The sequence below is a fragment of the Myotis yumanensis genome, unplaced genomic scaffold (genome assembly GCF_028538775.1).
Source record: "Myotis yumanensis isolate MYYU_CA2020_CCGP unplaced genomic scaffold, mMyoYum1.0.hap1 SCAF_5, whole genome shotgun sequence".
NCBI classification, from domain to species: Eukaryota; Metazoa; Chordata; class Mammalia; order Chiroptera; family Vespertilionidae; genus Myotis; species Myotis yumanensis.
Genome location: NW_027223756.1, coordinates 91241629 through 91258352, shown reverse-complemented (window position 1 = coordinate 91258352; position 16724 = coordinate 91241629). Strand labels below are relative to the sequence as shown.

General features: G+C 47.3%; 1 protein-coding gene across 3 annotated transcripts in view; it reads right to left on the bottom strand.

The window, feature by feature from the left end:
• SLC25A42 (solute carrier family 25 member 42) overlaps window positions 1-16724 on the bottom strand; it is a 53883-nt gene that overhangs the window by 17057 nt on the left and 20102 nt on the right. Inside the window, exon 1 of one of the 3 annotated variants that reach the window (XM_070416498.1) lies at window positions 13583-13710. The exons of the other annotated variants lie outside the window; for them this stretch is intronic. Within the exon in view, the coding sequence (XP_070272599.1) occupies window positions 13583-13614 (32 nt within the window). The 5' untranslated portion in view covers window positions 13615-13710. Of the gene's footprint in view, window positions 1-13582; window positions 13711-16724 lie in introns of those variants that run through there. 3 annotated transcript variants of the gene reach the window in all.

The window sequence follows — 16724 nt, the reverse complement described above, 5'->3', positions numbered from 1 at the left end:
GTTGGCACAAGCAATCCACATGCCAGAGCCACCTGCTCCCATGCCGACTCCTTCAGCCCCTACAGGACCTGCTACCCTCCCCCTCTTCAGAGCAAGAGCCCAGGGTTCTGCACCAAGGTAGGCAACTGGGAGAGGAAGTTTCTTAATGTTCCTTTGTTTCTTCCCTTGTCTCTAGTAATACTGAATTTCTTTCTAAAAATATTTTTTTTCATATGTTTATTAGCTGAACAGTTATTTCTTTTAAAAAATGTTTTCTTCTTTTTTAAAAAAATATATTTTTATTGATTTCAGAGAGAGGAAGGGAGAGGGAGAGAGAGAGAGGAACATCAATGATGAGAGAATCATTGATCGGCTGTCTCCTGCACAACCCCTACTGGAGACAGAGCATGTAACCAGGCATGCGCCCTGACTGGGAATCGAACTGTGACCTCCTGGTTCATAGGTCGACATTCAACCACTGAGCAACACTGGTTGGGCAACTGTTATTTCTTTTAAGAAATGTTTTAAACTAGGAAATACATTTTACATCATATATTCACTTACACACACATACACTCATGCATGCATGCCCTAAAGAAAACAAAAGTTTCAGAAAGTAAAAGATATCTTTTAAAAGTAAGATTTGCTCTGCCATTTCCCTTCTCCTCTATTCTATTTAATTTCAATAAAGCTGATCACAACCAACTAAATTTATGTCATAATAATGGGACTCAACCAGCAAACTCAAACTACTGTGTATAGGCTGTGATTAAAAAGGCAATCTTTACCACTTTATTGTTTAAAAAAAGAGAGACGACAACAGGCTCAAAATGTAGTCACTTGTGCTAAGCCCCAAATCACCAAACTAAAGCTTAATATCTAACTTACAGTTTCAACCTCTCCAGGAGTGGGATACTAAACCAGTCAATCTGGAATCACCTGGTCAGCACTAGTGAGGTTATCTGCTTGACACACACTTGCTATCCCCTTAGGGAAGGTGATCTTTCCACAATCTGCTCTTTGCTATTAACTTCCTTGTCCCACTCCTTCTGCCTATAAAATTGTACAGCTCCTCAGGGCTTCTTTAGATGGGATGCTGCTTGATTCATGAATGTGAATAAAGTCAATAAGATCTTTAAAATTAGAAGCTGCCCTAACCGGTTTGGCTCAGTGGATAGAGCGTCGGCCTGCGGACTCAAGGGTCCCAGGTTCGATTCCAGTCAAGGGCATGTACCTTGGCTGTGGGCACATCCCCAGTAGGGAGTGTGCAGGAGGCAGCTGATCGATGTTTCTCTCTCATCGATGTTTCTAACTCTCTATCCCTCTCCCTTCCTCTCTGTAAAAAATCAATAAAATATATTTTTTAAAACTTGAAGTTGAATTTTGTTTTTTAACATTATATATTTTGTATGCACACAAATACACACATTTTAAGCTCTAAGGTCAGAGTTAAATCCAAACTTTTTAAAAAGTTTTTTTAAAAATTAATTTTGAGAGAGAGAAAGAGTGAGGGAAAAAGAGAGAAACATCCATGTGAGAATACAACTTTGATCGATTGGCTGCCTCCTGCACGCCCCCTACCGGGATGGAGTGGGCAATCCTGGCATATGCCCTGACCAGGAATCGAACTGGCAACCCCCAGGTGTACAGGAAGACTCCCAACCAACTTAGCCACATCAAATTTCAGGGCCAAACTTCTTTTTAAGGTAGTAATACAAAATGTCCTTTAGATAAATTTATGTTTTTAAAAAAACACCATAAAATAACTCCTAGAATGAGGGTGCAGCTTTCAGAACTGGGAGAGGTCCCTGGGGATCTCGGAGGTCCTGGGCCCAGAAGCTGTCCTCTTGCGTCACTTGTCGCAGCAGAAAGATGCTCTCTGGCCAAAAACCGGTTTGGCTCAGTGGATAGAGCGTTGGCCTGCGGACTGAGGGGTCCCGGGTTCGATTCCGGTCAAGGGCATGTACCTGGGTTGCGGGCACATCCCCAGTGGGGAGTGTGCAGGAGGCAGCTGATCGGTTTCTAACTCTCTATCTCTCTCTCTTCCTCTCTGTAAAAAATCAATAAAATATATTAAAAAAAAAAAAAAAAAAAGATGCTCTCTGGGGTCACGAGTGCCCTGTGTTCTCTGAGGCTGAAGAGCATGAGGGAAAGGAACAAGTCATGGCCGGACCCTGGGGACAAGGGTTAGATGCTCCATGACAAGAAATTGCACACCTGGCCAGGACTTTTGGGAAGAGGCGAAACCCAGATGGTACCTTGTAGGCAACATTTTGAAGGGAACACAAGACCTTTGGTTTTGCTTCAAAACCCACAGTTGGCTTTTTCGAAACAAGTCATCCACAAGCTCCAAGATGTATTTTTATAAAGAGTATCTGGGCAGGGGGAAATGGAACATTACATTAAGCCAGTTGTAAATGTTTGCTCCTAAAAAACAACTTGAACTCATACAACTCAATACCAAAAACACGATCTGATTTTAAAATGGGCGGAGGATCTGAATACACATTCCTCAAAGAAGACATACAAATGGGCAGTAGATAATGAGAAAGTACTCAACATCACTAATTATTAGGCAAATCAATAGAAAAAAATATCAGCCCTGGCCAGGTGGCTCAATTAGTTGGATCGTCGTCCCATACACCAAAAGGTTGCAGGTTCCATTCCTGGTCAGAGCACATATCTAGGTTGTGGGTTCGATCCCAGTCGGGGCTCATATGGGAGGCAACTGATTGATGTTTCTCTCTCTTTCTCCCTCCCTGTCTCTCTAAAATCAATAAAAACATATCCTCAGGTGAGGATATATCAAGACTACAGTGAGGTATCACTTCACACTTGTTAGATGGTATTACAAAAAAGATAAGAAATAGCGTTGATGAGGATGTGGAGAAAATGGAACCCTTGTGCAGTGTTGGGTGGGATTGTAAATTGATGTAGCCACTATGGAGAAAACAGTATGGAGGTTCCTCAAAACTTGAGAATAAAAATACCACATGATCCAGCAATTCCATTTCTGGGTATTTATCTGAAGGAAACAAAAACACTAACAAAAAGATATCTGCACCTCCATGTTCATTGCAGCGCAACAGTCAAGACATGGAAGCAACTTAGGTGTCCATGGACAGATGAATGAATTTTTAAAAATGTGGTACACATATACAAGGGAATATTATCTATAATAATAAAAGCATAATATACTAATTAGACCGGATAGTCGAACGACCTTCCAGATGTCATTCCGGACGAAGCTGCAGCGGTGGGGGCCGAGGCAGAGGTGGTTAGGGGTGATCAGGCAGGCAAGTGGTTAGGGGTGATTAGGCAGGCAGGCAAGCAGTGGTTCTCAACCTTCTGGCCCTTTAAATACAGTTCCTCATGTTGTGACCCAACCATAAAATTATTTTCGTTGCTACTTCATAACTGTAATGTTGCTACTGTTATGAATCGTAAGGTAAATATCTAATATGCAGGATGGTCTTAGGTGACCCCTGTGAAAGGGTCGTTCGATGGCCAAAGGGGTCACGACCCACAGGTTGAGAACCGCTGAGTTAGGGGTATCAGGCAGGCAGGTGAGCAGTTAGGGAGGATCAGGCAGGCAGGTGAGCAGTTAGGGGCAATCAGGCAGGCAGGTGAGTGGTTAGGGGCAATCAGGCAGGCAGGCAGAGGTGGTTAGGGGCGATCAGGCAGGCAGGCAGAGGTGGTTAGGGGCGATCAGGCAGGCAGGCGAGTGGTTAGGAGGCAGCGGTCCCAGATTGCGAGAGGGTCCAGGCCAGGCTGAGGGACCCCCCCCCCTCCCGTGCATAAATTTCGTGCACCGGGCCTCTAGTATCTCAGTCTCCGCATGTATGGCAGTCTGTTTTACAGTAGCCACAGGACACTGACACAGGCTGTCACAAGGAAGAGGTGCAGCTTTTGGGGGTGAGGGCCCTGTGGACAGCTCAAGGGAGTCACAGGGAGGCCAATTCCAGGTCAATCTAAGACAATGAAATGCCAGAGCAGCCAGTACTGCCTGAAGCCCAACAGCTGCCTAGGGAGGATGGTCATTCACAATCTCCATGCCAGGCACTGATGGCCCTAGGAGCACAGGGGTGACTAGGTACCTTGCCTGTCTTCATACAGCAAGCAAGACAATCCAGGGAGTGAGCAAAAAAGACTGGGTGGCTGGGGCAGCCTCCCTGGGGGGAGGTGTTGGAGCTAAGGCCCCAATAAACAGGGAGTGGGCAGGGAGTTTGGCAGTGAGACAAGAAGTGCAAAGGCCCGGGGCTGGAGCTAGCTGACCAGTGAGAGGGGAGAGACTGTGGGTTGAGGAAGGCAAGGGTCAGTCTTTTGGGGCTGCGGGAGGGGAGGGGTGCAGCAAGGCAGGGAGGGCCGGAGAGTAAGGTCTCTTGGAGGGGCTCTGGAGTCCGCCCAAGCTCTGCCTGAGACCTGCGGGTGGTGGGGCTGTTTTCCAGGAGGGCAGGCTCAGATGGCACCAATGTGGGAGCAGTAGGCCCCTGTGTGAGGGCCTCACCCTCAATAGGATTCTCACTCATGACCCTGTAAGCGATGAGTGGCCTTTGCTCCCCGTCCCCTCCGAACTTCCCAAATGAGAAGCGGTTGTCAGCACTTCTAGAACCACCTGGTTCCACTGCACCACCAGGGAGGGTATGAGAGCAAAACATACAAAGCACCTAAGTTTACTTAAAAATACTCTAAAAACCACCCATGTGGGTCCTGTCCAGGGGTCGCTACCCTCAACCACTCACCCCTGCTTCATCATCCCCTGATAAGGTCATGATGATCATCCCGATGGTTCCTCATGGCTCTAGTGGTGGAGGTCCCACCCTGCCCTCCTCATATTCACTGGTCAAAGGAATGGCTCCTTGTACAGCTGGGGAGGCAGTCAAGGGTCAAGGCTGGCTCTGCCCCTCACCAGCTCCTGTGGACCTGTGGCACCACCTGAAGTGAGGGAGCCAAACACAGGACCACGTTCTCTTGACTCATCCTGCCAAGGTCTGCCTATACCTGCCCAGAGAACCCAGAGTCCTCACACACAGGGAATGTAGAGAGGCCACTATGCAAATCAGCCTGCAGGCTCCTAGTTGAATGTGGAGTTACCATATGACCCAGCAATTCTGCTCCTGGGCACATGTCAAAATTGAAGATAAGTCTTCTAACAAATCTCTGTACACCAGGTTCACAACAGCCAGTCACAATCACAAAAGGTGGAAACAGCCTAAATGCCCATCAGTGGATAAGCAGATAAACAAAATGTGGTCCATCCATACAGGGGAATATTACCCAGCCATAATGTAAGGAATGAAGCACTGATTCATGCTGCAATGCAAATGAACCTTGGAAACATCACCCTGAGTGCAAGAAGCCAGACCCAAAAGACTACTGACCCCATCTAAGGGACCCCATCTACTAGTAAGTGAAATACACACGCACTAACACAAGGAATAAAGCTCTGACCCATGCTACAACACAGATGAACCTTGAGGATGTTATGCTGAGTGAAATAAGCCAGTTATAAAAGGACAAATACGGTATGATTCCTACAGTAGTCATCAGATTCGTAGGAAGTTGAAGCTCTAAGGGCACTTCTTTTGCTTCTGTAACTTGTTTCCTGAGCCCATTTCTTCTACCTCTGTCACTTTCTATTTTTATTTTTTAAATATATATATATTTTATTGATTTCACAGAGGAAGTGAGAGGGAGAGAGAGAGAAACATCAATGATGAGAATTGTTGATTGGCTGCCTCCTGCACGCCCCACACTGGGGGGGGGGGGGGGGGGGGAATTGAGCCTGCAACCCAGGCATGTGCCCTGACTGGAATTGAACCCAGGACCCTTCAGTCTGCAGGCCAACACTCTATCCACTGAGCCAAACCAGCTAGAGCCTCTGTCACTTTCTAAGTAAACTTTCTCTTATAGTTTGGGGAAAAAAGAAAAGAAAGTAGAGGGTGGGTGCCAGAAGCTAGGGGAGGAGGATGGGAGTTAGTATTTAATGGTAACAGTTTCAGTTTTGCAAGATGAAAAGTCATGGAGATGGATGGTGATGATGGTAATGGTTGTATAACACTGTGAATGTACTTAATGCCACTGAACTGTGCACTTTAAAATGGTTAAGATGGTACATTTTATGTTGTATATATTTAATCACAATTTTAAAAATTCATACACAGACAGAACTCATCAGTGACAATAAAGATCAGAATGGGGTTACTTTGATGGTTAGGGAGGGACGAGGAGGAGCCAGTTGCAGGCTTGAAACGCTCTGTATCTTGGTCTGGTTACATGTGTAAACACGTGTAACAATTCCTTGAGTTGTACACTCAGGAGTTATTCAGATTATTGTATGTAAATTATACTGTAATAAAGACATTTTAGCCCTGGCCAGTGGGGCTCAGTTGGTTGAGTATTCTCCCTTACACTGAAAGGTTCCATTCCTGGTCAGGGCACATGCCCAAGTTTCTGGTTTGGTCCTGGATAGGTTGTATACAGGAGGCAGCCAATTGATATTTCTCTCTCTCTCTCTCTCTCTCTCTCTCACTCTTTCTCTTTCTCTTTTTCCTTCCTCTCTCTCTAAAATAAATAAAAACATATATTTTTTAAAAGATAATTTTAAACAGTAAGAAAAAGCCACCCACACCTGCCCAACCCCTCCCGGGCCCACTGACCCTGAGCGCCGTGTTCCTAACTCCCAAGGGACTCTAATGGTACCAGGGGGACAAGGTGCCCTAGTCGCTATCGCTCACCTTCCTCACCTGTGGAGAACGCCTGCTGATGGTTTTGGCAACGACTAAAAGTTTGGAGGGCTTTTAAGCTGGAAGGTGGGCCACACCGTAGTGGATGTCCAACCCCCTTCCTAGAAACAGCACCCTGGGCAGCCACCCCCTCTACCCTCTGTCACCTTGCAGAAGGGGGCCTTATCCTCCCCTTGACTCCATGGTAACCTGGGGGACCCTGGCCAGATCATGAGCTCATACTCCCGGGTTCAGGGTGCTGGATCCAAAGAGATTTTTGAGGGGGGGCCTTGGGCCAGGGAAGTCCTCTTTCCCCAGGGAGGAGAAGTAGGTCAGCCTGAGGGCAGTGACGCAGAGCCAAGGCCTGGAGCGGGGAGGCAATGTCTGCAGACTGGGGATGTCCAAGGACCAAACATGTGGGAAGAACCTGGACTCTTCCACCCTGGAGCCCATGAAGCCCCTTTCTGATTCAGCCAGTTCAGGATGGGTTTCCATTTCCTGCAGAAGCCTGACCTGTATATTTCCCTTACCCTCCTCCAGCCCTAGGCGGCATTTCCAACCACAGACACAGCATCCTGTGGCCCGGTGGGCTCAGCTTCATTTCACTCTCCAGAAGCACCTTTGACAAGTACCATGAATAGGATTCCGGTGTGTCTTTCCCAGAAGTGGATAAGAACCAAAGGCCAGCCCAGCTGGCGTGGCTCAGTGGTTCAGCATTGACCCATGAAGCAGGAGGTCATGGTTCGATTCCCCACCAGGGCACATGCCTAGGTTGTGGGCTTCATCCCTAGTGTGGGGCGTGCAGGGGGCAGCCAATCAATGATTCTCTCTTACCACTGATGTTCCTCTCTCTCCTTCTCCCTCTCCCTTCATCTCTGAAATCAATAAAAATATATTTGAAATAAAAACGGGCCAGGTGCAATGGGGCCAACTCCCCCCCACACCCCCACCTGCCACAGGTGGGTGGCATTCGCAGACCAGCCCCAGTGAACATTTATATTTTCACATAGTATTTCTGTTCTGGTAATCTTTCCATCTTTCAAACAAAAATCCAAAGTGAAGTGGGGTGGAGTAGAGGGCCACTTCAGCGATATAACTGACTCAACAGCAGGATCTTAGGGAGCCCATCCTGTGAGCCCCACGTTATAGCTGCTCCTTGGGCATGACTGTCCTAATACAGTAGAACCTCGTTCCTCAACTTAATTTGTTCCAGAAGGCTGTTTGAGAAGCGATTTGTTCGAAAACCGAATCATTTTTCTCCATTAGAAAGAATGTAAATTAATCTGTTCCAGACCCTCAAATGATTCCGTTTTTACCTTTCTTATATATAGTACATGTCTAATGCATCATTTAATCTATAAATAAACACTTATTTTCTTAAACCTATCAAACCACCTCTACTAGCCCTAAACAAACTTTTCATATACCAAAATGCTCTCATGGGCTAACTGCTTTTCCTTTATCCAAGAAACAACAGTTTTCTACCTATTCAATTGCCTGTGATTGTTGTTTTGTGAGATTTTCACACCCTTAGCAACATTAGCACTCTATGTTTTAAAATTGTGCTGATCATCAAAAGCAGTCTCTCCTTTGTTGCCTGAGAGACACTTTCTGTCCTGCTGAGGTATCAGCATGAAAGGGTTGTCAGGTCAAAAATTGAAGTTTTGGCCAACAACCGAGATATTTTTTTCTGAGAACTGAATTGAGATGGGAGACATTCGAGAAATGAGGTTTGACTGTATGTACACGAAGATGCACACAAGCACACATGTGCACACACATTCATGCCAGACTCCCTTGGAAGTTTCTTGCCCAGGGCCACCGTTCATGCCCAGTGTGTGGCGGGAGCACTGCACAGCAGTGCGCTACACCTCTTGGGACATGTTTGCACAAACAGCAATTTCTCGGTTGATGGAGTTTACAAGCAGCTGTGGAACAGACACCCTAATGTCTTGGTAAACAGAAACCAATTAACATCCTATCTGCCTGTTGATAACGGCCTTCCCTTTTTCCAGTTAATGGGCATTAACTTTCACCTAAGAGAGCTGAAGCATCTTACATAACCACTGCTCCTTGTTAACCCCAACCCAGTCAGCTGCTGTGTGTTTCTCCTGCCTGCATACACTTCTTTCACACAAACTCTGGTCACTGCAACCCTGTGCTAAGTCTCTACAGGTCAGACATACAAGCATCCACATACAAAAAGATCCAGAACATTCTAAGATTAATCACTGTCCTTGGTCCTTGCATTCAGTGCGTACTGCCACACTTGTTGCCAACTGCGCTGGGAGTAACCTAAAACAACTGAGGCACTCAGTGGTACTAAAAGGGTGCACTTGCGTAATGGCCAAACGCCAAAAGCCTTGTGTTCTCACCACACAGAGCCTAGCATAGCACTTTCACCTACTTAATTATTTGCTGGGTGAATGAATTAATTCCCTGGGCATACCAAGTTCTGCTTTGGCTACATTCCCTTTATACCTGGCAAACTCCTCTGCATCCTTCAAAGCCCATCCTAAACATTCTGGCCGCACCTCCCCAAAGTTAGTTGTTCTGTCCTTCACTGAACACTACATAGTTCCCTGCCACTTTTCATTTGCTTCCCCTGCTAGGCTGGGGGTCCCAGGAAGGCCTGGGCCTGGGTCATGCTCAGTGCTCATGCCTAGCAAGGAGGCAGAGACATACACCTGTAGACATCATCCTGCCCAGGAAGGGCACCTCCTCAATCTGCCTCATTCCCCAAGCAGGAGCCCATCCAGGCTTCTTGCCATGCCATGCTGGTGTTGTGAGAAGACAGGTTTCAGTGTGTGACTTTGGATTAAACGTCTCTGGACCTCAGTTTCCCAATCTGTCACTATCTTCCCAGGCTGGTGCTGCTAGAGTGGGTCATGGGTATTAGTAAGTACTGTTTTGCCTAATAAGGAGTCAGATGGGGCTGGGTGGGAGCCCACACAACACCACCCTATCTCCCAGCTCTCGCCATCCAGCAGAGCACCGACCTCTGGAATCTGGCCCCCTAACTCTCCCTCCTCCAGGTTCATCTCTCCAAACTGTTGAACAAACTTGGACAGCAATGCCCCGCTGTCCATCAAAAGGAAGCACCTGTTCCCCTCCAAGCACTCCACCACATCATCCTCTCTACCCAGCACAGCAGTGGTGCCGTCTCTGACTGACATTCAGGGCTGGCCATCATTTGCTCTGGCCAATGTACTCCAGAAAAAGGGGCCATGAGAAGCCCCCAAACCTGCTCATTCTTCAAGGCCTGGCTCTTATGCACCCCCTTGCCAGATCGAGGATAGGCCAGCCACAGGCTAAAGTCTGACCAGCAGTGGGTAGCATCTCCCCATAGTGGTGCAAGCCAGGAGTACCACCCTGTCCCCTCCCCTCTCATGGCCACAGGGATCTGCCAACAACAGGGGAGGGGGAGGATCTCCCACATTCTGCGAGCACTGAGCTATTCCAGGAGTGCCTGTCCCAGAATCTCTCCTGTACAGGACTCCTAGTCCCCATCCCAGACTGAAGTCAGAGCCACCAGAGTGAGGCCCAGGAATCAGCCCTTTAGACAGGATGAGGGGGAGACACATTGGGCTGACAAAACCGAAGACCTAGTAGGTCTTGGGTCAGTGTGGCTGTAATTAACTCGATTCATCCTGTGGCAAAGACACAGGGCCTGGAGAGGGAGCAACAGCTCTGACATCTGCAGGTCACATTTCATCATGGAAGCCTTGAAACCCTTCTCAAGGATGGTCTCCAGTCCAGGTACCCAAGTCACAGCTGGGAAGGCACAGGCCATCAGAGGTTCTGAGCCCTAGGTCTGCTGACCACTCCAGTCCACAGTGGCTTCAACCTGAGCATCTCCTCTGCTGGCTTTTCCTGCCTTTCTCATCAGCATCACAGACCAGGTCCCTCTCAGGACCTTCTTGGGCTTCCCAACTCCTTATCTTTCTCCTGGGTGTCCCATGTCCAGGCTTGTTCATTCCCTCTGCTCACAACACCTTGCCATCGAATGAACTCCTTAATGGCTTCAGATCTTGGGGAACCTTCCTGGACCCCTGAATTAGTACCACAGCCTCTGATCAGGATCAATCAATTGCAGTGCCCTAACCACTTAGTGAGGGTCTGATCCACATCCACGTACCCTTCCCTTCTGAGCCCAGTGTGTCTGCTTCCTCGGCACCTGTCCCGAGCCCTGGCACACAAATATTTAGGTTGCAGAATGAGGCTTTGAGTTTGTTCCACTCCTGGAGGCCATACTGATGGCAGCATGTGTTTAACAGCAACTGAAAGCACAGTGCTACAGCTACTTGTTTGGATTCAGACGGACGAGCACCTGTCTGGGCTCCTGTCTGGGCTTCCCCATGTGTGTCTCTGGGCAAAAGCCTCCTCAAGCCTTGGTCTCCTTTCTGTAAAACTGGGAGGACCTAGGACCAAGCTATCAGTCCAGTAAGTACTTGCCAAGGGGTGACATGAAGCAAAACTGAGATGTATACTTTCACTTCTCCGGGTCCTTATTAGCTCTGGGCAGGTGCCCCCACCTGAGGGAAGGGAGTTGGGTGATCAAGGAGCCCACAGGAGCTGCCCACAGGGGCCATCTGGAGGGGCTGGGGAATGTACTACAATCCTGCTGGCCTCACCTTGCTGGAAACAGCAGAGGCAGCTGGACAAGCACTTCCTCAGATAACGCCCTGGTGAAAATGCTGGCTTCAACAGCTGCAGGGGTTAAATTAGGACCCACAAAGTTCATATCCACCCAGAATTTCAGAAGGTGACCTTATTTGGAAATAGGGTCTTTGTAGATATAATTAAGGATTTTTAGATGAGAGCATCCTGGACTTAGGGTGGGCCCTAAATCCAATGATTGGTGTCCTTAGTGGAATACACAAACACAAGGAAGAAGGCCTGTGGATATGGAGGCAAGAGATCAAGGTGATAGGGCTGCAAGCTAAAAAACCCAAGGGTTGTGGGCAGCAGCCAGAAGCCAGGATGGATTCTCTCTCAGGGCTCTCAGCAGGAACCAACCCTGCTGTCTTAATCTGTTTGGGCTTATGTAACAGAATAGCACAGACCAGGCGGCTTATAAACAACAGAAATGTATTCTCATAGTTATGGAGGCTAGAAGTCCAAAATCAAGGCTCTGATAGACAGTGGCTGTCTTCTCACTGGGTTCTTACATGGTAGAAGGGTCTAGGGCAGTGATGGCGAACCTTTTGAGCTCGGTGTGTCAGCATTTTGAAAAACCCTAACTTAACTCTGGTGCCGTGTCACATATAGAAATGTTTTGATATTTGCAACCATAGTAAAACAAAGATTTATATTTTTGATATTTATTTTATGTATTTAAATGCCATTTAACAAAGAAAAATCAACCAAAAAAATGAGTTCGTGTGTCACCTCTGACACACGTGTCATAGGTTCGCCATCACTGGTCTAGGGTACTCTCTGGGGTCTCTTTTATAAGGCCACTAATCCTCATCACCTAATTACCTCCTGATACCATCATATTGAGATTAGGTTTCAACATATGAATTTTTTAAAAAATATTTTTACTAGAGGTCCAGTGCACAAATTTGTGCATGGGTGGGGTCCCTCAGCCTGGCTGGTGATTGGGGCCAATCAAGGCCAGCCAGCCAGTGGGGTCAGGAGAGGGACTGCGGGAGGTTGGCCAGCCGTGGGAGGCTGGCTGTGGGAGCGCACTGACCACCAGGGGACATCTCCTGCGTTGAGCTTCTGCCCCCTGATGGTCGTTCGGTCACTTAGGCTTTTATATATATATATATATATATATATATATATATATATATATATATATATATATATATATATATATAGATTGATTTCAGAGAGGAAGGGAGAGGGGGAGGGATATAGGAACATCAATGATTGGTTGCCTCCTGCTTTCCCCACACTGGGGATCGAGCCAGCAACCCAGGCATGTTCCCTGACCGGGAATTGAATCATGACCTCCTGGTTCATAGGTCGATGCTCAACCACTGAGCTATACCAGCCAGGCTCAACATATGAATTTTAAAGGAAGACACAAATTCAGTCGATAGCTCCTACCAACACCTTGATTTTGGCCTTCTGGCCTCTACAACTGTGATGGAATAAATTTATGTTGCTTTAAGCTACCTAGTTTGTGGTAATTTGTTAGTTACCCCAGGAAACTAACATGGCAGAGTCTCTGAGACCAAACCTCCCAATACTGGCTTGTCCCTTGGCTAGTGACCTGTCTCTGGCCCTGAGGTCATTGCTCTCCTCTCTGGACCTCAAGGGCACTCTCCTGGCAGAGCTTCAGCATAAAACTTGGCTTCAGGGGAACTTTGTTGAGACCCTGAAATCCCAGCACTCAGCTGCAGCAAAAGGTACTCAGTGAAGAAAAAAAAAAAAGTTGACAAGTGTAAAAATAGCACAGTGACACAGTGACCAGGGAGGGGCTGCGGGACACAGGGAGTCACTCGAATTCTTGAGCTGAGTGTTAGTTTCATTATTCTTTCTACCTTGGTTCTTTCCATGTGTACACTATATACTTTTTATTAAGCAATAATAAAACCCAAACAAGCCCAAATAAAACTCAAAGAAGCTGATATCTTTGATCGTCACAGTATTCCTCTAATGTCCAACTGCCAAAATAGAAAAGAACAAAAAATAAGGTAGCATGTGGGAAGAGGCCTGACCTCAATCTGATGACACCCTCCATCAGGCGCCAATAATGGGAAATTGCCAACAACTGAATCTTGAGACAGCTTCCCAAATAGATTTAGCATTTGACTTCTCTCAATCTCATCTGATATCTTCATTCTTTTTTGCTGGATCCAAGTGGGAAAAAAATTTAGCAACAACTAAACAGTTATCCTAGCTAATTGTTCTTGTCAAGGTACCTCATGCTTGTCAAGGTACTTTGTGTCAACATCTCAGGATGTGCCCTCCTGGGATTCCGTGCGATGCCCCATCAAGCACAAGATTTCCTTCAGAGCTTTGCAGAGTAGGAACTCAAATATGTTTTGGATTGAATTCTACTCTGTGAAAGAGAAACAGAAATCTATCGTTTAATTACCACCACATGGGCCATAATCCCTAAGAGATGTACATGAAGAAGCAACATTCCAAAGGATCTCTTGGACTGTTTTTTATCTATGAGATTGGAGATAGAATACTTGATAAAAAAAAACACCCTGGCTACTGGAGGAGAAAACAGGCATTCCAACTTTACAGCTGAGAGACTGGACATCTCTGGAGGAACATTAACCATTTTAGTGGACATGCCCTTTGGCCTGGCCACTCCTAGGAAGTGGTTGCATTGAATGTAAGCTCCATGAAGTCAGAGGTTTCAAAGTGCCTGCACCACACATGTTCACTACATATTCACTCACACATGAGTCTATTTGTTCAGTGCAGCTCAGTTTGTAAAAGAAAATATAAGTGACAACTTGGTAAAAAATACTGGATAAATAATCAACATACCCATTTGATAAAATATGATGCAAATTTACCAGTGGTTTGAAAGGGGCAGAGGAAATACTCTCCCCTCCTTCCCTTGCCCCCACCCAACACAGACTATCTCTGAAGGAAACAGAAGAAATGAACCATGGTGCCTCTGAAAGGGGATGGGGTCCAGGTATGGGAAGACCTGTCTATTTACTGTATGCCCTTTACAACTTTTTGATGATTTTTTTTACCATGTACATGAATTACCTTGTTAGTTGGCATATATATATATATATATATATATCCTATATAATAAAAGGATAATATGCAAATTGTCCCCTCGACCGGGAGTTCGACCTGAGCTCGACCAGGGGGCGGGGCCAGCCTGCCAACCATCCGCAGCCCCTCCCCCAGCCAGCCCCTGCCCTACCGGCCCCCACCCGTGCACGAATTTGTGCACTGGGCCTCTAGAATATATATATATATATATATATATATACACACACATATACATATATATATATACACACATACACATATATATATTTTGTGTGTGTATATGTGTATATATATATATAAAATGTGTGTACAGTATATGTATATATAAATGTGTATATATGACCCTGGCTGGTGTGGCTCAGTTGGTTGGAGCATTGTCCCGTGCACCAGAAGGTTCGGGTTCAGTTCCTGGTCAGGGTACACATCCGGTGCAGGCTTAATCCCAGATTAGGGCATGTTTGGGAGGCAACCAATTGATGTGCCTCTCTCACATTGATCTTTCTTTATCTCTTTCTCTATCTCTCCCCCCCCCTTCCCCTGTCTCTGAAATCAATAAAAAAATTGTAATTAAATGTATATGTACATATATTTATATATGTCTATCTGTTTATAACATCTACATATACACATATACACATTTTAAATGACTCCTTTTGAATTTGAACAGAAAACTCTAATAGCTTCGGTTTCCATAGGAAAAGCTGAAAGTGACATGACCCTCTGGAACATTCCAGCAACATCTTTGCAGGGAGAGAAAGGGTGGGACCCAGTCAAAGGGGGGATGGAGTGGTCGTGTAAGAGGTTCTATGCAAGCCTTACAGGAAAGGGCACCTTATTGTTTTTTTAACAACAAAGCCACGGTCTCCTCTGCTGCACATAGGCAAATCATACTCCCAGAATTGAAAAGTTCCAGAAAAATCATTACCCCAGCACTACCCCAGGTTCCAGTTTAGCAGTTTAGCTCTAACTGTAACATTAGCTCTCTCACTCTGAAGAGTGTTTGCTTACTCTGGATGCATCGGCTTTAAGGGTCTAAGGAGCTCCCTTGGGTCAAGGAGGGGCTTCAGTCTGCAAAAGTGGGGGCCAGAGGCCCTGCAACTTCCTTCCAAGTGACCTTGCTAGAGGCACCACCCCAGGTATTGAAGCCACACTCCCCCAGCACCCCCATCCCCACCCCAGGGCTGGCAGGCTCGTTTTCCAGCAGCGACCAGGGGCTACTCTTCCAGCTCAGTCTTTCTGGACCCAGTCAAAGACATGATGCCTGAAGAACAGCTGCAGAGAGGGTGGGGGTCCCCTCCCCTGCCAACCCTTCAGAAATAAACAGATGGGCAGAAATGGTGGAAGTCCACAGAGAAGGATCAGCAATGCTCAGGAAGGGGTGGGCTCTGCCTCCCCAATTCAAGTCACTTTAGGTTTGTTCAATTAAATTAAAATGGAAATAATTCTGGGTTTGTCTGGGATGGGATTATTCTAAGTCCATAAATCACTTTATAGACTACCATAAATGAAAAGACAGTCTGTGGGTGAGCTTTTCTTGGGAGGGGGGTGCAGTGATCCTCAGATTTCAAGGTTTAGAATGTTGGAGGGGGGGGGCGTGTTTTGAGGATTACAGGAGGCAAACACAGGGGCATGTAGAAGAAAGTACCCGCAGGTGCACTGCCTGGGAGTGTGAAGCGACTGGAGCGTTGCTTAGGGGGTACAGGGCAGGTGTGTGTGTGTGGGGGGGGGGGGGGGCGGGGGGCTGAGGGCTCTGACCCAACTTGCTGAAGGGAAGGACAGCGAGAGGGGCACAGACCTGGGTGTCAGCAAAGTCAGTGAAGAGACACCAACGGGCCCAGATGTTAGTGGAGGCCCTGAGTTTGGGTCACAGGCTCAGGTGTTGGTGTGGGAGTGCAGGCCCGTTGTGGAGGCGGGGTAGGGTGGAGGGTAGGACAGTCTCAGGAGATGTGGGAGGGGTCCATGAGTGGGGGCGCGGTCAGGTATGTGAGGGGGTCCGTAAGTGGGAGCACAGACCCAGTTGCGTGTAGACCTAACTGTGCTGGGCGCCTGGGGACGCGGCCCCGGAGGATGTCAGCGAGGCGGACAGTCTCAGGTGTATGGGGGGAGGGGGGCTCAATGAGACTGACGCGGTGTCAGGTGTGCGTGGGCTGACGGCGAGGGTCTCAGATCCGGCTATGGGGACCCCCAGAGGACACCAGACGCTGGGTGACGGGCGGGGGGGAAGGGGGGGTTGGTTCTCTCCTTGCTCCCGTGACGCGGTCATTCCCCACCTCTTCCACCCCCGCCCCAAGACCCATGACTGGGCCGTGCCTCGCC